At 41.3% G+C, this 22465-nt stretch overlaps 1 protein-coding gene across 8 annotated transcripts in view; it reads left to right on the top strand.

Annotated features, from left to right (window-relative positions):
• The window catches only part of LOC106566672 (poly(rC)-binding protein 4), a 67690-nt gene that overhangs the window by 39819 nt on the left and 5406 nt on the right, over nt 1-22465 (top strand). For 7 of the 8 annotated variants that reach the window (XM_045693029.1, XM_045693028.1, XM_014134929.2 and 4 more), the window contains 8 exons: nt 1428-1559; nt 3517-3645; nt 6435-6509; nt 7815-7886; nt 11769-11825; nt 11984-12149; nt 12905-12948; nt 22223-22392. In XM_045693029.1, coding sequence (XP_045548985.1) covers nt 1428-1559; nt 3517-3645; nt 6435-6509; nt 7815-7886; nt 11769-11825; nt 11984-12149; nt 12905-12948; nt 22223-22392 — 845 coding nt within the window. The remainder of the gene's footprint in view (nt 1-1427; nt 1560-3516; nt 3646-6434; nt 6510-7814; nt 7887-11768; nt 11826-11983; nt 12150-12904; nt 12949-22222; nt 22393-22465) is intronic. The other variant, XM_045693030.1, reaches the window with a different exon arrangement.

Consider the following 22465-nt stretch of genomic DNA (forward strand, 5'->3'; position numbering starts at 1 on the left):
GGGGAGGCTTGCAAGCCGAAGAACACCATCCCAACCTCAGAAGCACAGGGGTGGCGGCATCATCTTGTGGGGTGCTTTGCTGCAGGAGGGACTGGTGCACTTCACAAAATAGAGGGCATCATGAGGGAGGAAAATTATGTGGATATATTGAAGCAAGGCTACCCGAAATGTTTGACCCAAGTTAAACAATTTAAAGGCAATGCTACCAAATACTAATTGAGTGTTTGTAAACTTCTGACCCACTGGGAATGTGATGAAAGAAATGAAAGCTGAAATAAATCCTTCTCTCTACTATTATTCTGACATTTCACATTCTTAAAATAAAGTGGTGATCCTAACTGAGCTGTAAGACAGGGAATTTTTACTTGGATTAAATGTCAGGAATTGTGAAAAACTGAGTTTAAATGTATTTGGCTAAGGTGTATGTAAACTTCCAACTTCAACTGTACATGTTGTACTTGACTTGTTTCTCCCAGGAAAGGAGATTTTATTTGGAGCAGTTTAGTCATTCTCCATTGATGTCTCATCATCCTAACCACAGCAAACACGGGGGATTATGCCCAGCGCCTCTTTGTGTGACTGCAGATTCTTGTAACCCCCGGACGTATTTACGCCAATTTGCTTTTGAGAGTTGTTCACCGAGTTTGGTGAGTGAGCAAGGATCGTGCCATTCACAGTTGTTAAGATATGACGCGTATTTTTAGATCAAATCTGGGAGATGACGCCCAGAGCCCTGCGATCCCACTGACGAGCTACGTGCTCCTCATATAATGAGACAACTCCACGTCAGCCATGTTGCCTAGATCCTTCTGCCTCACTTAATGTAGACACTGAGAGAAAACCAAGGATCATAGCTGCATTAGATACATGGGTTTTCTATTTAAAAAGTAGGCTTACAAGAATTGTTGGAGAAATAAATGTTTTTTTGCTCAAATCACCTGGAGGGCACCTCTGTAAAGTACGTGAAATTATTATCGCACACCGTCTAGTTAACGCATTCTGTTTGAAATGCATGTGGTGCGCTTTGCATTCTGCCAGGGCATACGGAGAGAGAGGGGGCGAGACTTGTATTCAGGCTGAGTTATTGGGATGTTCGCTGATAGACAGAGAGATAGCGAGGGCCATTTACATTTCAAAGGCTTCGGGAGCCTTACTGTTCATTAATTACTAGCTCAATCTCCGCCTACACCGGAGTGAAGGAGAGGCTATTTACTACCTGGTTTATTACCTGGTCAAATGAAGGAACATTTTAAACAACTTGACTGAGGCCAAGGCTTTACCTTTACAGGGCCACTCAAGACCCCCCTTCAATCGAAGCCGAGTTTTTAGGTATTATGCCATCAATGACTTATCATCCATCTTTCTCTCTCTCTCTTCCTCTGTCCCTGTCTCTATCTTTTCCTCCTCCTTTTCAACCCTCTCTCCAGGACCTCACTACACTGGTGGCCAACGGCACCATCAGCAGCAAACCCCCAGTGACCCTACGACTAGTCATCCCAGCCAGCCAGTGTGGCTCCCTCATCGGCAAGGGAGGGGCCAAGATCAGGGAGATCAGAGAGGTGAGAGACTTCAGAATAACTACCTGCATTCAGTTACCAGAAGTTAACTATAGTCTCTATTCAATCCATATCGAGGAAGTTCAGCATGATTGAAATTTAAGGGCAATGTTCCCACGTTAGCAGAGACTGCATTCACGGTACATGTTGCATATGTCAGCTCAATCGGAAATTACCTTTACATTTCTATCACATAATCAGTAATGTTTCAGCAATACAGATTGTATAGAGCCCTAAAGCAAAAACAAACTGGCACACAGGCTAGCTAAATTGAGCAACCCGTCATACCTCCCTATCACCTCTGTCCACAGCTTCGTATCTGGATGAGCAGACACTTGTTTAAAGAAAGCTATGATAAGGGGATGATGATTGAGTTGGTGGAAAATATCAAAAAGATTGTTGACTTGAGGCAAGAAACAAGGCCCTTTAGAGTTGAAAAAAAGGCAGCCATTTTACGTGACTGTAGCCAGAGTGGGGAGATAGCTAGTCCCTGCCCTGATCAGCGCTCCAGGCGACTATATGCCAGTCTGTTTCATGTCCGGTTTGTGTTTATCTCAGGGGCACTAAGCTACTATCGGGAACCATACACGATATCCTGTGGTCAGGATGCGTTATGTATTCTGTTTGTTCAAATAGAGTGGCAGTTGCACTGTGCTTTGACTCTACTGCAAGCTGATTTTACTTGCAGAGCACTGCTATTTGTATGCAGGTCTTTCCATCCATCCATCCATGACCACCCAAGGTTTAGTGCTACGCTTATCACAAAGTCACTAAGCTTACTCTGTGAAATGAGGGGGAAAACCCCTTTTTTAATCTCTGGGTCATTCCACAAAATGAGTCCCCTTTGATATTTTAAGTAGAAATTATGCACCGATGTTGGATTTTAAAAGCCTGTTATATTAAATGAAGTGCCCTTTAATATAGACCACATGGAACATTCAATAAATATGATTTGTATTATAAATAAATTCTGTATTTTCTCTCTGTGCACTCTCTGAAGATTTTAATCCACTTAACTCCAACATTTATCCAGGTTTTCACCATCACTGTAAAGCCCTAGTTATTTTGTTACTCTGACAAAGTCATTTCTGAAGATTCTTTTTTTCATGTGATTAGTGATTCATTTTAAGGTAAAAATTTGTTTCACTTGTCCCACATTGTAAGGTCTGTTACATGAACTGAACTCTTGTTTTAATATGTTGTAACTATTCATTTTTAAATATATTTTTCTAAAGAAACATTGAACATTTAATAGTCAACTCATAGTGTAAAATCAGGTGAGATGGTTCTACTCTCTTTGGACATTTTCTGGTGTTTTGTGGTGGAAAACTGAGTGGGTCAAACATAACTCTTCAACCCTGTTACCCACAGATAGACAGGCTAGACATTTTTAAAGAAATCAATCAATTGTGAAGCTTGAATTCAATTGCCCCTCCCTGTTGCACACAACAAGCTTCCATTCCCTTGTCACAAGAGGATTTATGGCTGATTTAAGATGAAATCGTCAACCCTGTTAAGGTCAACCTTGTTACGGTCAACCCTGTTACTTTATTTGTCAAAAAATAAATGTGCCTCTTGAGATGGGAAAACATGTTTTTTATTAAATTGAAAATGTGCTCATCATGACAGAATGTAAAAATTTGGTGAAATAAATGTTGTTTTTTAAGTTACACTACCCAAACGGGACTCATTTTGTGGAACGACCCTTCTCTTTTTTTGGGTATTTTATTAGGATACCCATTAGCTGTTGCAAAAGCAGCAGCTACTCTTCCTGGGGTCCACCCAAAACATGAAACATAATACAGAATGACATAATACAGAACATCAATAGACAAGAACAGCATACATTTTTTAAAAAGGTCAACAAACCACAGAGATGGACCCATGTCAGTGTGATTATTAGAATGCCAAATGTTTCTGAATCGGTGTAATCCTTTCCTTTAACCCCTATCATTGGCAGAGCACCGGAGCACAGATACAGGTGGCAGGGGATTTGCTGCCAAACTCTACTGAGCGAGGGGTGACGATATCGGGGAGTCAGGACTCTGTAATCCAGTGTGTCAAGCTCATCTGCACTGTAATCCTGGAGGTAGGGCGCCATTTCTCTCCTTCTCCCTTTCCTATCCCCCTCACACACACACACACACACACACACACACACACACACACACACACACACACACACACACACACACACACACACACACACACACACACACACACACATCCATAACCATGGGTGGAATTCAATCAAACCTACACTACACTGTTACTGGAGTAACAATAACAGTGTTTCTGCATTTTCGTGGCACAAGAGCAATGTTATATTTGTCCAGCTTGGGTGCTATCCATAGTGTTGATTTGATTGAATTATTGCCATACCAAGAATATACACTGCTCAAAAAAATAAAGGGAACACTTAAACAACACAATGTAACTCCAAGTCAATCACACTTCTGTGAAATCAAACTGTCCACTTAGGAAGCAACACTGATTGACAATACATTTCACATGCTGTTGTGCAAATGGAATAGACAACAGGTGGAAATTATAGGCAATCAGCAAGACACCCCCAATAAAGGAGTGGTTCTGCAGGTGGGGACCACAGACCACTTCTCAGTTCTTATGCTTCCTGGCTGATGTTTTGGTCACTTTTGAATGCTGGCGGTGCTTTCACTCTAGTGGTAGCATGAGACGGTGTCTACAACCCACACAAATGGCTCAGGTAGTGCAGCTCATCCAGGATGGCACATCAATGCGAGCTGTGGCAAGAAGGTTTGCTGTGTCTGTCAGCGTAGTGTCCAGAGCATGGAGGCGCTACCAGGAGACAGGCCAGTACATCAGGAGACGTGGAGGAGGCCGTAGGAGGGCAACAACTCAGCAGCAGGACCGCTACCTCCGCCTTTGTGCAAGGAGGAGCAGGAGAAGCACTGCCAGAGCCCTGAAAAATGACCTCCGGTCAGAAACAGACTCCATGAGGGTGGTATGAGGGCCCGACGTCTACAGGTGGGGGCTGTGTTTACAGCCAAACACCGTGCAGGACGTTTAGAATTTGCCAGAGAACACCAAGATTGGCAAATTCGCCACTGGCGCCCTGTGCTCTTCACAGATGAAAGCAGGTTCACACTGAGCACGTGACAGACGTGACTGAGTCTGGCGACGCCGTGGAAAACGTTCTTCTGCCTGCAACATCCTCCAGCATGACCGGTTTGGCGGTGGGTCAGTCATGGTGTGGGGTGGCATTTCTTTGGGGGGCCGCACAGCCCTCCATGTGCTCGCCAGAGGTAGCCTGACTGCCATTAGGTACCGAGATGAGATCCTCAGACCCCTTGTGAGACCATATGCTGGTGCGGTTGGCCCTGGGTTCCTCCTAATGCAAGACAATGCTAGACCTCATGTGGCTGGAGTGTGTCAGCAGTTCCTGCAAGAGGAAGGCATTGATGCTATGGACTGGCCCGCCCGTTCCCCAGACCTGAATCCAATTGAGCACATCTGGGACATCATGTCTCGCTCCCTCCACCAACGCCACGTTGCACCACAGACTGTCCAGGAGTTGGCGGATGCTTTAGTCCAGGTCTGGGAGGAGATCCCTCAGGAGACCATCCGCCACCTCATCAGGAGCATGCCCAGGCGTTGTAGGGAGGTCATACAGGCACGTGGAGGCCACACACACTACTGAGCCTCATTTTGACTTGTTTTAAGGACATTACATCAAAGTTGGATCAGCCTGTAGTGTGGTTTTCCACTTTAATTTTGAGTGTGACTCCAAATCCAGACCTCCGTGGGTTGATAAATTGGATTTCCATTGATTATTTTTGTGTGATTTTTGTTGTCAGCACATTCAGCTCTGTAAAGAAAAAAATATTTAATAAGATTATTTCTTTCATTCAGATCTAGGATGTGTTGTTTAAGTGTTCCTTTTATTTTTTGGAGCAGTATAGATGAGAGGTAATAATAGCCACTAACAATTCCACTAATCTGAGCTTTAGGGAAATGTGGCGCATCCGTCCTGAAGAGCCAGCTAAAGTTAACTTCTCCTCGACTCTGAACACATTAGTCAGCATCCTCTGATCTTTGCTCGCGGACCCTATTAGACTCTGAGGAACCTTATTATGGAGCAGCCTGATGAGGCAGTCACAGAGGAAAGCACCCTGGCTCAAGTTTTCCTTTGTTGGAAAAGGACATCAAACTCTTAACCCAAAAACAAACTGACCTGCAGCAAAGTGTGTTCACCTTTAAACAACTGTTCTCTTGAGGAACAGGAGTGGGGGGGGGAAGGGAAAAAACTTCCAGCGGGGTCTTGCTTTTGGCTTCAGGATGTAAATTATGCAAAGTTATACAAAGAATATGCTGCCGCAGAAAATATGCTCCACATTTCCAGAAGACCATGCATCCTTATGATAAATTATAATTGGTGAGTTTGAGTTTTCTCTGAATGGGAGTAGGTTTTTGTCAGTTAAGTGTGTGTGTGTGCGTGCGTGGGGGGGGTGCAGTGCATTTGACATATCCAAAGGGATGTTAAACAACTTGAGTTGAAGGCTGAGATTACAAACCCAAGATCCAATCAACCCTAAAGAGCTGCTGTTTCAATGGTTGAACTGTTCAATTAATGACTAATGTCACCATGAGAAAAAGGTGACAAATGTCATGTAAATGTCATTAGTAGTTTAATACACCATTCATTGTCATCCTGCTTCAACGCCATTTGCTCCATTTCTTTCCCTCACACACAGCATAAGTGACACAACATTAGCTACATTTAAAAGATCAAATCCATCACACACATTTTTTACTTGCATTTGTCATATTTATTTTAGTGATAAAGGTGTTTCGATATGTCACCACACCAGACCCCTTGTCCTATGTTTGACTCCCCAGTCTCCTCCGAAAGGTGCTACTATTCCTTACCGGCCCAGCCTCTCCCCAGGAGCACTTCTCATCTCTGGCAACCAGGTGAGAACGCCACAAACACATCCCTGTATAGACGTATCGTGTGAAATATAGTCCAGTGTACTTATTGAGGGACTTTAGAGCACCATTCTATGTAAGATCCCTAGTTATGGTTCATGACCCAGTGTGAATACAAGAGGTTATTTTGCTACTTTGGGGTTGTATGTATTTGTGTGAGTTTAGGGGGATGAGATTGGGTGTGGGGGAGATGTCAGGACCGCCATGGATTAAAACATTTTAGCCACTGTCTATAGACCTCTAGCGTTGGGCTGGACCGCGGTGGAGCCTGGTTGCTATGCCTGCCTGTCCTGGGGATCCAAACCCTGTTACAGTATATGAGCTGTCTGAGCCTCTGATATGGTATTGAGTTGAGAGATTGCTCATAATAAGATATCAAATTAACTGCAGGGTGAAGCTATGGTCAGAGGAAGATGAAGCACTTTAATGAATACAGAGCAGTGATAAGGAGTGTTTGTGTAATTTGTCAGAGGAGAAAAATGAACTGGAATGGGAAACACTCAGCTGGATGGTGACCAGAGGAGGCTGGTGGGTGGAGCTATAGGAGAAAACGGGCTCATTGTAATGACTGGAATGGAACGGTTTCCATATGTTTGATGTGTTTGACTCAGTTCAATTGATTCCATTCCAGCCATTACAATGAGCCCATCCTCCTGTAGCTCCTCCCACCAGCCTCCTCTGATGGTAATTCATACCATTAGCCAGACAAAGAGAGTTAGACATGGAGCTCCAAGGACCACTATGGCCCTATTTGATCTTTACTTCAGTCAATACACTCCAGAAGGAAGAAAAACATTATATATTTTACTTTACATTTCAGAGGAACAGAAGAGGTTTTCAGTTAAACATTTCAGTTGGAAAATGAATGTAGTCTGCGGGATTTACCAATATATCTGTATGGTTTTATGATGTTGAAAATGCTCTAGGATGACATTTTAAAAGACTACTACTCCTTGATTTATTACATGAATTTAGCTTCCATGTTTTTACTATTAGTATGTCTGCTTTGCTTATCCTAGGTACTCTGTGTTTACAGCAGAGGAGGCTGCTGGGAGGACCTATAAGAGGACAGATTCATTGTAATGGCTGTAATGGCATTAATGGAACGGAGTCAAACACATCAAACAGATGGGAACCACATGTTTTACTCCATTCCGTTTATTCCAGCCATTACAATGAGCCCATCCTCCTATAGCTCAACCCACTAGCCTCCTCTGCTTTACAGTATGTAACGAATGAGCTTCCTTCAAAAGCTAAATGAATATCTGTTCTCCCTGTGTGTATGTTAAGGTGTTTGAGGCATCAGACTTTACCCCCCACCCTCTGTACTCAGTCTCCCAGGGGGGGCTTGACCTGCAGCAGGTGAGTGATAGATGAACTGAGGTTACACTTACACCTCAAACTATGAATACAAAAGTGGTCCAAAGTAGAACTTTGAGCTATAATAACATTGAAGAAAATAACCAACAGCTGAGCCTAATCTGCAGCCATTGTTCCAACATAGCATCACAAACATGATAACTGCTGTGACTAAATACCACAAGGCACTCCATTACCCTTCTACCAACCGTTTCGTATTACCCCCTCATCTTTTCATATCAGTCTAACTGTCACAAAGAGGCTATAGGGACCTAGAGTTTATAACTCTATAAACTATGCTAGTCAGTGCTGGTTGGATGCTGGTCAGAGCTGGTCTGACCAGCATGGTCTAGTTGGTCGAGATGGTCTGACCAGCATGGTCTAGTTGGTCGAGGTGGTCTGACCAGCATGGTCTAGTTGGTCGAGGTGGTCTGACCAGCATGGTCTAGTTGGTCGAGGTGGTCTGACCAGCATGGTCTAGTTGGTCGAGATGGTCTGACCAGCATGGTCTAGTTGGTCGAGGTGGTCTGACCAGCATGGTCTAGTTGGTCGAGATGGTCTGACCAGCATGGTCTAGTTGGTCAAGATGGTCTGACCAGCATGGTCTAGTTGGTCGAGGTGGTCTGACCAGCATGGTCTAGTTGGTCGAGATGGTCTGACCAGCATGGTCTAGTTGGTCGAGATGGTCTGACCAGCATGGTCTAGTTGGTCGAGATGGTCTGACCAGCATGGTCTAGTTGGTCGAGGTGGTCTGACCAGCATGGTCTAGTTGGTCGAGGTGGTCTGACCAGCATGGTCTAGTTGGTCGAGGTGGTCTGACCAGCATGGTCTAGTTGGTCGAGGTGGTCTGACCAGCATGGTCTAGTTGGTCAAGATGGTCTGACCAGCATGGTCTAGTTGGTCGAGATGGTCTGACCAGCATGGTCTAGTTGGTCGAGGTGGTCTGACCAGCATGGTCTAGTTGGTCGAGGTGGTCTGACCAGCATGGTCTAGTTGGTCGAGATGGTCTGACCAGCATGGTCTAGTTGGTCGAGGTGGTCTGACCAGCATGGTCTAGTTGGTCGAGGTGGTCTGACCAGCATGGTCTAGTTGGTCGAGGTGGTCTGACCAGCATGGTCTAGTTGGTCGAGGTGGTCTGACCAGCATGGTCTAGTTGGTCAAGATGGTCTGACCAGCATGGTCTAGTTGGTCGAGGTGGTCTGACCAGCATGGTCTAGTTGGTCGAGGTGGTCTGACCAGCATGGTCTAGTTGGTCGAGGTGGTCTGACCAGCATGGTCTAGTTGGTCGAGGTGGTCTGACCAGCATGGTCTAGTTGGTCGAGGTGGTCTGACCAGCATGGTCTAGTTGGTCGAGATGGTCTGACCAGCATGGTCTAGTTGGTCGAGATGGTCTGACCAGCATGGTCTAGTTGGTCGAGGTGGTCTGACCAGCATGGTCTAGTTGGTCGAGGTGGTCTGACCAGCATGGTCTAGTTGGTCAAGCTGGTCTGACCAGCATAGTCTAGCTGGTTTTGCTGGTGACCAGCCTTCGCTGTGTTTTGGACACTGGATTTTACAGTCAACAAAAATATAAACGCAACATGTAAAGTGTTGGTCCCATGTTTCATGAGCTGAAAAAGAAAAATCCCTGAAATTTTCCATACACACAAAAAACATATTTCTCTCAAATATGAAGCACAAATTTGTCTAAATGTATCCTTTGCCAAGATAATCCATCCACCTGACAGGTGTGGCATATCAAGAAGCTGATTAAACAGCATGATCATTACACAGGTGCACAGGTGCACCTTGTGCTGTGGCAATAAAAGGCCACAATAAAATGTGCCATTTTGTCACACAACACAATGCCACAGATGTCTCATCATTATCATATTTCCCAGCATGCTCTATTGCAGTTGATTTTTTGAATTGTCTGTACATTGATTTGTTATGTAATCTTATGCTACACAAAGGTAAATAACATACATTTTTCTAAACTAATCCAATCTGTTCGTTGGACTTATTCAAACCGTAACTGAAATGGTTGTTCCAGTTTAGATGGTTTGGTAGTCTTGTTAATTTATTTAAATAAAACATTTCCCTGGCAGACATTCTGAAAAAAAAAATTGTGAGGGGGAAAAAAGTTCCAATTGTTGCATATCCCCACTCTGGCTCAATTCCATAGGAATTAAACATCACTTTGCAAGCCAGCATGATGTGACTTGGTTTTTCATAAGCTGGTCACCAGTTTCCAAAACACAGCAATGGCTGGTCACCAACAAAAACACAGCTAAGACTGGTCACCAGCAAAACACAGCGAAGGCTGGTCACCAGCAAAAACACAGCGAAGCACTGCGAAGACTGGTCATCATAAAAACACATTGCAGGTACCACAAAACCACAGCATAGGCTGGTCACCAGCAAAAACACAGCATAGGCTGGTCACCAGCAAAAACACAGCGAAGCACTGTGAAGACTGGTCATCATAAAAACACATTGCAGGCACCACAAAAACACAGCATAGACTGGTCACCAGCACCTACACCGGACCACCAGGGTCCTGACTGGCCATGTACATTACATACATGGATACTGTATGTAAAGCAACACATCTCTTATTGTCTCTTCTTGATGTTCTCGGGGAGGTGAAACGGCCTGTGGTGATTCACACCTTAGCTAGCTATTGTAATCATTTATTTCAGAATGGCTCTGGGAGCCTCCCCGCGGTTTTCCAGTGGTTAGATCTGGTCCCTTCTGTCAATTCTGATTATTGATTCTGCGGTGTCTCTCCTAGTGATCAAAATATGACAGTATTAGCCATGGTCTGACCATGTTTTCTGTTCTTCCAGTTTATTGTGTGGTTTTGGTGCGTATACAACCTCACCTCCAGATTATGGCCATGGAGTGGTAATACAAGTCAGACTGCTGCCGGCGGTCAGAATTTAGTTTAGCTAAGTGCTGTCTGGCCTGACCTTGGGGATACATGGACACCACCCTGACTAATGAGAGAGCAGGAGGGTAGCACTGAGGGCTGGGAGGAGGGGAAGAGAGAGAGGAGGGGAAGAGAGAGAGGAGGGGAAGAGAGAGAGGAGGGGAAGAATGAGGAGAGGGAGAAGAGAGAATGGAGGGGAAGTCAGGGAAGGGGGATGAGAGAGCGAGGACAGGGAGAAGAAAGGAAAAGAGATTGCGAGTGAGTTGAGGTAACAGAGAGTGGAGTTACTGCAGGAGGCACGTTACAGAGCTTTACATCACTCCAGCCGATGCTTGGCATTGTGATTGGTGATCTTAGGCTTGTGTGCGGCTGCTCGGCCATGGAAACCCCTTATATGAAGCTCCCGACAAACAGTTATTGTGCTGACGTTGCTTCCAGAGGTAGTTTGGAACTTGGTAGTGAGTATTTAAACCGAAGACAGACGATTTTTACGTGCTACATGCTTCAGCACTCGGCGGTCCGGTTCTGTAAGAGTGGCCTACCACTTCACAGCTGAGCTGTTGTTGCTCCTAGATGTTTCCACTTCACAATAACAATACTTAGAGTTGACTGGGGCAACTCTAGCAGGGCAGAAATTTGATGAACTCTCTTGTTGGAAAGGTGGTATCCTATGACGGTGCCACGTTGAAAGTCACTGAGCTTTTCCCTAAGGCCATTCTACTGCCAATGTTTGTCTATGGAAATTGCATGGCTGTGTGCTCGATTTTATACACCTGTCAGCAACGGGTATGGCTGAAATAGCCAAATCCACTAATTTGAAGGGGTGTCCACATTTTTATATATGTAGTGTACTTACCAATTGTTGATATAGTAAACTGTATAAATATGATATATCAGTGATGCACTTATATACACTGTCTGCTAAGTGGTTATTGGCATAACACTGTTTTATTACTGTCATTTGCCTAATGTAGAGTGATCTCTTCCAGGCCTACACTGTACAAAACCAATATGGCATTCCTCATACAGAGGTAAGTGGGGTTATATATACTGTAGTTACCATTAGCAGTATAAATATACTTTCATTTATTTATTATACCGCAAAGTATCCAAACTGCTATTGAACTGTTACGAGTAATCTTACAATCCCACTGTCATTTGATATGTTCTTTCTCCCTTTGTGTCCTAGTTGGCCAAGCTACATCAGCTATCCATGCAGCAGAACATGCAGCAGAACATGCAGCAGAACATGCAGCAGAACATGCAGCAGAACATGCAGCAGAACATGCAGCAGAACATGCAGCAGAACATGCAGCAGAGTACCATGAGCCAGCAGGCTACAACCATTCTACCCGGTATGAGTTTACTGTCCTTTATTTAGCCCACATGGCAGTCAAATATGTTTAACTATATGGATATTCACAAGGATAACAGGTGCAAGTTGTTGTAGGTGTGAGTAGCAATAGTTAAAGCTGTAGGAGACTTAGGCATTGGACAGTATACATCCAGACTAGAACTAATGCCTTCTCTTGAATGCTGATCTTACTCAAAGCCAACCTGTTACACTAACTACACAAGAGCTAGATTTTGGCTTGATATTTACTGTAATCGTCTTTCATTCTATTAGTCATGTTTTCCTATCAGCTGCCAAATATCAGTCACATCAACAGTTTGTCAGGGAAGGATGAGCAGAGATAGAACGTCTCCTGTTAAGATCTAGTATCTCTTTCTCCAGTAGTGAGAGGGAATGGATCCATGTCATTAGCCCAGCTGATTATGTGCTTGTGGGAGTGAAAATGTGAAGAAGCTCCCAACAGTTTTCTCTCATAAATGGCTCTCCATATCTGGCAGTGAAAAGGGGAACTATTATAAGAAATGATGTGTTCCACCACAGTATCATAGAGCCTGGAGAAATAAGACACCCTGGCGTGTTAAATAGAAGTCTATTCAAATGGAAATGAGCTGCTTAGCTAAATCTAGCCGTTATACCACTGAAAATATTTCTCATGTATCATGCTGGTTTGCTTGACCTGCAACCAAATGTAAAAGATGAATATATGAATGACTGTATGAAAGGGTTTGTTAAGTCATGTATTCTCTCTCTCATTAGGAATGGACTCAAACTCATCGCAGGAGCTCCTTATTCCAAATGATGTAAGCAGTTAATTAAACAATATTACATTTTACATTTCAGTTATTTTATCAGACCTCCTTCGGTTTAAGTCTATTCCGGAGGTGAATTGAAATCCCAATTAAATTCTAGGATTGGAATTGGAATTGGAAAAATACTAATAGAAAATAACTGCCACTTTTCAATCATTGAACGACAATTTCAGTTAATCTCTTAAATGTACTGAATGAAATGGAATTTACTACCAACCTGAATGCTTTTAACCAGAACAATCTACCGAAGGCTTAGTACCAAACAACACACCAAACAGCAGCAGAAGTCTACTGCAGGCTTAGTACCAAACAACACACCAAACAGCAGCAGAAGTCTACTGCAGGCTTAGTACCAAACAACACACCAAACAGCAGCAGAAGTCTACTGCAGGCTTAGTACCAAACAACACACCAAACAGCAGCAGAAGCAGGAACAGCATATTACACATGTAAACAACTCCGATGCTTGAAGGTTCAAGGCGTGCGAGAGACTGTAGTCTTGGGTAACATCAAAGGTGGGAAGGGGAGACATCTTGGCAACATTACCCAAGTCATTCTAACCCCAGAGTAACCTAAGGTCGTGGGCATTTTGAGCCGATATGGATCCGTTGGTGTTATTGTCTGGGTTCCAGCTGCAGTGTCTCGGAGTGACTCCGATGAGTACCCAGTTAATCCTCTCTTGTTCCCTGACCTACTTACACACTCTCTCTCTGCTGTCAAAACAGACAATAAAAAACAGCCAGAGATCCTCTCCCTCACTCAGACACAGCATGTGATGCCTCTCCAATCACAGAGCAAGAGACGGAGATGCTGGAAAACATTTGGAAAGGCACTACCTAGATTTGTCCTCTGTGATGATCTAGCACTGACTGGCATAGGCTGTCCGACTGTGAACTGATCAGACTTCATGTACTCTACAATCTTGAACTGAATCGTACTATGACAGAGTGCAATAAGCTCTCCTGTTTAAGATGACATGCCAACCAACCAGACATAACTCTTGAACAATGTCACCACTTCTCTCCAGCAAACCCTTAAGTATCAAACCTTCCAATCAGTCAGTGGAATGGCTGGTACTGTAGAATGGGGTGCATGACAGGGACAGCTGAGTCTAAGCTCCAGCCATTGTTCCAGAGAGGACTTATAGCCATGGATGAGCCTTCTCTCTCTGTGTCTCTGGCTCTCTCAGGCATAGCAGAAACCAAAGACCGCAGACCAGTGGAGGATTTAGGATCCATTCTCAGAGGTGCAGTGGGAGATTTAGGCTGGGTGCATCTCAATATTCTAAAACGGTTTCCTCTCCTAATCTCCTTTCTTTTATCTTCATCTGCACTAATCTGAATACATAAAGCGGTGAAAGCGATATGGTGTGCACACACCAGGTATTTGCTTTCCCCTGTCGTTCCCTTCCATACTAGTGCAGCTGAATAAAGAGAAGGAGGAAGGAGGCTACATAGATGAGAGAGAGAAAGAGAGAGAGAGAGAAAGAAAGATTGAGGAAGAGCTTTAGTCAGCAGTACTTCTGCCCAGGGAAGATTTAGCCTGGAGAAAAATGGTGACTCCCCCACCACCCCATCCTTCTTCCTGTGTCCTTTCAAATTACAAATTCAGCTGGAATTCTAAGAAAATATAGGCCAGTTACAGTAGCAGCTGAGGTGCTGTGTATGTCCTGCTTAGCAATGGTAATCACTAATGAACATAGTGGTCTATTACCTGCATGTTATTAACCTGGCTCTACACTAAATCCGGAAGTCCCTAGAGCTCCTACACTACCTCTGAAAATTGCCCTGTAAACATTCAAAACAAGCCTTCTACTCAACATTGTTTTGGGATTACAATGGCCTAGACAGAAGTCTTCCTATACTTCCAATGCAGTTCGTTTTTCACAATCAATTAAGCATCAAGACAAATTGATTCAAGTTGCTCAGAACTAATGTATTGTTCTGAGGTACTGATTCTCCCTCCCAGCAGGGGAGAGTCCTGGTCATTATCTCTGATCCCAGGTCTGTGCTAGTGCTGCTCATCGTCTCCCTGGGTTGCTCTTTAGCCTGGCTGGGCTGTGCCAACACCTAGCTAGCTGCTCCCTGAATAATATGATGTGCCAATAATAGCCAGGCAGACCAGCCATGATGCTGTGCGAACAATGAAATGCTGCTGAGCAGGACAGTGACTTCTCAGGAAGGAATATGAATTATAGGGAGAAGGACAGGAGCAGGAGAACTGTGTGTGTGTGTGTGTGTGTGTGTGTGTGTGTGTGTGTGTGTGTGTGTGTGTGTGTGTGTGTGTGTGTGTGTGTGTGTGTGTGTGTGTGTGTGTGTGTGTGTGTGTGTGTGTGTGTGTGTGTGTGTGTGTGTGTGTGTGTGTGGCGCAGTGGCCACTATCAGTCATCCGTTGTTAAGCTGCCAAAGCACACATACTGGAAGTACTCCATCACTGTCTAGGCCTCTCGCCGTTTGGCTGACAGCATAACCTCTACCTCTGGGGCCTGACACCCTGCACTCAGGCTTAGACCCTGGACCTATACACTGATCCTTAAGCCTAGGTTTCAGAATGGTTCCAGATAAACAAACTGGTGGGAATGAAATGGAACAAGTCACATCCACTAGATTCCTAATTGATGTTCTAATTGATGAAAAGTTATCCTGGAAAGATCATATTAAATTTGTCTGCAGCAAATTGATTAAATCTGTTGGTATCATCAGAAAGATTAGTGGTTTGGTTTATGAGGCTTGCTTCCTAACTCTTTACTATAGCTTAATTTACCCATATCTCATTTGCTGTAATATTGTCTGGGCCATTACATATGCCTCCTACCTACATATGCCGCCACCTCTAATTATCTGGTTCCATTTGCACCTTTGTTTAAGAAACTCAATATCTTGTCTATTTACGACATCAATGTACGCCAACTGTGCATTTTCATCGACAAATACTGATACCTCCCAGACAGTTTACCTAAATCCTTCAATGGAGTCTGCCAGGTTATTTCTGAAACCCATCTATATAACACAAAACACTGCGATAACCTTCACCCTCCCCACTGCCGCACCTCACATAGTCAATTATCTATCAGATGCAGAGGTACCATACTCTGGAATCCTTATCTTCACATTGCAAAAACCTCACCCTCCTTCAATAACTTCAAGCGAAACTGGGGGTCAGCCTGAAGAACCAGACTATTTAAACAAAGATGTATTGTTTGTTTTTTGGGGGGTGGGTGATTGCTGATCAGTTCATTTGTACATTTATAATTAGTAGGTTTTGTTATGTTTTAACATCCCTTTTTTATTTTTCTACTTACACAGTACCAGTCAAATGTTTGGACAAACCTACTCAATCAACAGTTTTTCTTTATTTTTTATATTTTCTACATTTTAGAATAATAGTGAAGATATCAAAACTATGAACTAACATAAATGGAATCATGTAGTAACCAAAAAGTGTTAAACAAATCAAAATATATTTTATATTTGAGATTCTTCAAAGTAGCCACCCTTTGCCTTGACGACAGCTTTGCACACTCTTGGCATTCTCTCAACCAGCTTCACCTGGAATGCTTTTCCAACAGTCTTGAAGGAGTTCCCACATATGCTGAGCACTTGTTGCCTGCTTTTCCTTCCCTCTGCGGTCCAACTCATCCCAAACCATCTCAATTGGGTTGAGTTCGGGTGATTGTGGAGGCCAGGTCATCTGATGCAGCACTCCATCACTCTCCTTCTTAGTCAAATAGCCCTTACACAGCCTGGAGGTGTATTGGGTCAGTGTCCTGTTGAAAAACAAATGATAGTCCCACTAAGCGCAAACCAGATGGGATCTCAAATTTGGACTCAAGGACAGATTTCCACCGGTCTAATATCCATTGCTCGTGTTCCTTGGCCCAAGCAAGTCTCTTCTTCTTATTGGTGTCCTTTAGTAATGGTTTCTTTGCAGAAATTCGACCATGAAGGCCTGATACACGCAGTTGATGTTGAGATGTGTCTGTTACTTGAACTCTGTGAAGAATTTATTTGGGCTGCAATTTCTGAGGCTGGTAACTCTAATGAACTTATCCTCTGCAGCAGAGGTAACTCTGGGTCTTCTTTTCCTATGGCGGTCCTCATGAGAGCCAGTTTCATCATAGCGCGTGATGGTTTTTGCAACTGCACTTAAAGAAATGTTCAAAGTTCTTGAAATTTTCCAGATTGACTGACCATCATGTCTTAAAAGTAATGATGGACTGTCGTTTCTCTTTGTTTATTTGAGCTGTTCTTACCATAATATGGAGTTAATATTAGTCTTTCAGACAATTTTCCTTATTTATCTATGTTTTAAATTGAACCTTTATTTAAATAGGCAAGTCAGTTAAGAACAAATTCTTATTTACAATGACTGCCTACACCGACCAAACCCGGATGACGCTGGGCCAATTGTGCGCCGCCCTATGGGACTCCCAATCACGGCCGGTAGTGACGCCTCTAACACTGAGATGCAGTGCCTTATCCCGCTGCGCCACTCAGGATAGGGCTATCTTCTGTATACCACCCCCAACTTGTCACAACACAACTGATTGATTCAAACGCATTAAGAAGGAAAGAAATTCCTCAAATTAACTTTTAACAAGGCACACCTTTTCATTTAAATGCCTTTCAGGTGACTACCTCATGAAGCTGGTTGAGAGAATGCAAAGCTGTCGTCAAGGCAAAGGGTGGCAACTTTTAGGAATCTCAAATATAAAATATATTTTGATTTGTTTAACACTTTTTTGGTTACTACATGATTTCATATGTGATATTTCATGGTTTTAATGTCTTCACTATTATTCTACAATGTAGAAAATAGTAAAAATAAAGAAAAACCCTGGAATGATTAGATGTGTCCAAACTTTTGACTAGTACTGTATATTGTTTTTTGTGGTGTGGTTTTCATGTAAGCCCTTGGGCTTCCAACCACACCTGTACACCTTTTTTTAACTTTTTTTATCTGTATTGTTGTTTATCATTTATTATCTTTGCTGCAAAAAAATTAAACCTAAACCTAGCATTATCCTCTGGCCTTGGCCCTGCTGAGAATGTATTGTTCTCCAACAGAGCAAAGCTCCATGACAACAGAAACCAATAAAAGAAATCAGCTAAGACCCCGAATAAACTGATGTCAGCATCTTATAAACTGATGTCAGCATCTTATAAACTGATGTCAGCATCTTATAAACTGATGTCAGCATCTTATAAACTAATGTCAGCATCATAAACTAATGTCAGCATCATAAACTAATGTCAGCATCATAAACTAATGTCAGCATCTTATAAACTAATGTCAGCATCTTATAAACTAATGTCAGCATCATATAAACTAATGTCAGCATCTTATAAACTAATGTCAGCATCATATAAACTAATGTCAGTATGCTAGAAACTAATGTCAGTATCATAGAAACTAATGTCAGTATCATAGAAACGAATGTCAGTATGCTAGAAACTAATGTCAGTATGATAGAAACTAATGTCAGCATCTTATAAACTAATGTCAGCATCATATAAACTAATGTCAGTATGCTAGAAACTAATGTCAGTATCATAGAAACTAATGTCAGTATCATAGAAACTAATGTCAGTATGATAGAAACTAATGTCAGTATGCTAGAAACTAATGTCAGTATCATAGAAACTAATGTCAGTATGATAGAAACTAATGTCAGCATCTTATAAACTAATGTCAGCATCTTATAACTAATGTCAGCATCTTATAAACTAATGTCAGCATCTTATAAACTAATGTCATCATCTTATAAACTAATGTCAGCATCATATAAACTAATGTCAGCATCTTATAAACTAATGTCAGCATCATATAAACTAATGTCAGTATGCTAGAAACTAATGTCAGTATCATAGAAACTAATGTCAGTATCATGGAAACTAATGTCAGTATGCTAGAAACTAATGTCAGTATGATATAAACTAATGTCAGCATCTTATAAACTAATGTCAGCATCATATAAACTAATGTCAGTATGCTAGAAACTAATGTCAGTATCATAGAAACTAATGTCAGTATCATAGAAACTAATGTCAGTATGATAGAAACTAATGTCAGTATGCTAGAAACTAATGTCAGTATCATAGAAACTAATGTCAGTATGATAGAAACTAATGTCAGCATCTTATAAACTAATGTCAGCATCTTATAAACTAATGTCAGCATCTTATAAACTAATGTCAGCATCGTATAAACTAATGTCAGCATCTTATAAACTAATGTCAGCATCTTATAAACTAATGTCAGTATGATAGAAACTAATGTCAGCATCTTATAAACTAATGTCAGCATCTTATAAACTAATGTCAGCATCTTATAAACTAATGTCAGCATCTTATAAACTAATGTCAGCATCTTATAAACTAATGTCAGTATCGTATAAACTAATGTCAGTATCGTATAAACTAATGTCAGCATCTTATAAACTAATGCCAGCATCTTATAAACTAATGTCAGCATCTTATAAACTAATGTCAGCATCTTATAAACTACTGTCAGCATCTTATAAACTAATGCCAGCATCTTATAAACTAATGTCAGCATCTTATAAACTAATGTCAGCATCTTATAAACTAATGTCAGCATCTTATAAACTAATGTCAGCATCTTATAAACTAATGTCAGTATGATAGAAACTAATGTCAGCATCTTATAAACTAATGTCAGCATCTTATAAACTAATGTCAGCATCTTATAAACTAATGTCATTATCGTATAAACTAATGTCAGCATCTTATAAACTAATGTCAGCATCTTATAAACTAATGTCAGCATCTTATAAACTAATGTCAGTATTGTATAAACTAATGTCAGCATCTTATAAACTAATGTCAGCATCTTATAAACTAATGTCATTATTGTATAAACTAATGTCAGCATCATATAAACTAATGTCAGCATCATATAAACTAATGTCAGTATCCTAGAAACTAATGTCAGTATCATAGAAACTAATGTCAGTATCATAGAAACTAATGTCAGTATGCTAGAAACTAATGTCAGTATGATAGAAACTAATGTCAGCATCTTATAAACTAATGTCAGCATCATATAAACTAATGTCAGTATGCTAGAAACTAATGTCAGTATCATAGAAACTAATGTCAGTATCATAGAAACTAATGTCAGTATGATAGAAACTAATGTCAGTATGCTAGAAACTAATGTCAGTATCATAGAAACTAATGTCAGTATGATAGAAACTAATGTCAGCATCTTATAAACTAATGTCAGCATCTTATAAACTAATGTCAGCATCTTATAAACTAATGTCAGTATCGTATAAACTAATGTCAGCATCTTATAAACTAATGTCAGCATCTTATAAACTAATGTCAGCATCTTATAAACTAATGTCAGCATCTTATAAACTAATGTCAGCATCGTATAAACTAATGTCAGCATCTTATAAACTAATGTCAGCATCTTATAAACTAATGTCAGCATCTTATAAACTAATGTCAGCATCTTATAAACTAATGTCAGCGTCATATAAACTAATGTCAGCATCTTATAAACTAATGTCAGCATCTTATAAACTAATGTCAGCATCTTATAAACTAATGTCAGTATCGTATAAACTAATGTCAGTATCGTATAAACTAATGTCAGCATCTTATAAACTAATGTCAGCATCTTATAAACTAATGTCAGTATGATAGAAACTAATGTCAGCATCTTATAAACTAATGTCAGCATCTTATAAACTAATGTCAGCATCTTATAAACTAATGTCAGCATCTTATAAACTAATGTCATTATCGTATAAACTAATGTCAGCATCGTATAAACTAATGTCAGCATCTTATAAACTAATGTCAGCATCTTATAAACTAATGTCAGTATCGTATAAACTAATGTCAGCATCGTATAAACTAATGTCAGCATCTTATAAACTAATGTCAGCATCTTATAAACTAATGTCAGCATCGTATAAACTAATGTCAGCATCGTATAAACTAATGTCAGCATCTTATAAACTAATGTCAGCATCGTATAAACTAATGTCAGCATCTTATAAACTAATGTCAGCATCTTATAAACTAATGTCAGCATCTTATAAACTAATGTCAACATCTTATAAACTAATGTCAGCATCTTATAAACTAATGTCAGCATGTTAGAAACTAATGTCAGCATCTTATAAACTAATGTCAGCATCTTATAAACTAATGTCAGTATGTTAGAAACTAATGTCAGCATCTTATAAACTAATGTCAGCATCTTATAAACTAATGTCAGCATCTTATAAACTAATGTCATTATCGTATAAACTAATGTCAGCATCTTATAAACTAATGTCAGCATCTTATAAACTAATGTCAGCATCGTATAAACTAATGTCAGCATCATATAAACTAATGTCAGCATCATATAAACTAATGTTAGCATCTTATAAACTAATGTCAGCATCTTATAAACTAATGTCAGTATCGTATAAACTAATGTCAGCATCTTATAAACTAATGTCAGCATCTTATAAACTAATGTCAGCATCATATAAACTAATGTCAGCATCATATAAACTAATGTCAGCATCTTATAAACTAATGTCAGTATGATAGAAACTAATGTCAGTATGATAGAAACTAATGTCATCATCTTTTAAACTAATGTCAGATAAAAAGAGACTACACAAACCAGCCGGGTGTTATGTTTTGAATTATTTTCCCATTAGGTTTTCTATTAGCCGAGAGATGCCTCTATTCTGGGTCGTGTTCGGGAAGTGATTTGTTTGCAAAGTCACCACGGCGATGGAAATCAATAACCTTTTAGCCATTCAGATTAATGAGAGGCAAATGTGCCCCCTCTCTCTCTCTCCTGTCTGTTATACTGGGGCATGGAGCACTGCAATTAAGGAAGAGGTTGGAAAAACTGTGTGTTTGACATGCATGATAGATGACGGGGCCATTGCAGACAACCAATGTGATTTCAATGTTTAGAGAGGTGTGCATTTCATACACAGACTGTAGAAGGCCAGTAATAACATGTACACACATTCTCAACACAAGCTTTCGCAAGTATTGTCTGCAGTTTATCATTATTCATAGTTAGCATAATCAGCATCATCAACTCCACTGTCATATAGCCTACAGTAGCTTTGTTTGATGTATTGCAATATTGAGACTTTTGAAACAACTCGAAACAATTGCAACGTAATAAATAACTCTTAGACAATCTGAATCCAATCAAGTGCTGAGATATCCACTGCATATAGCTGTCCATCTGTCTATCTATCTATCTCTTGCAGCTGATAGGCTCGATCATCGGCCGGCAGGGCGCTAAGATCAATGAGATCAGGCAGATGTCGGGGGCTCAGATCAAGATTGGCAGCCAGCTAGACGGGACCAGTGACCGTCACGTCACCATTACAGGCACACCAATCAGCATAAACCTGGCCCAGTACCTCATCACCTCCTGGTAAGGCCATTGGCCGATGCGATCCAGGCTAACCAATCAGTGCCGGGGGAGGGAGAGGGGATTCTGTTTCCAT

This window comes from Salmo salar, chromosome ssa13 (assembly GCF_905237065.1).
Source record: "Salmo salar chromosome ssa13, Ssal_v3.1, whole genome shotgun sequence".
Taxonomy (NCBI): Eukaryota; Metazoa; Chordata; class Actinopteri; order Salmoniformes; family Salmonidae; genus Salmo; species Salmo salar.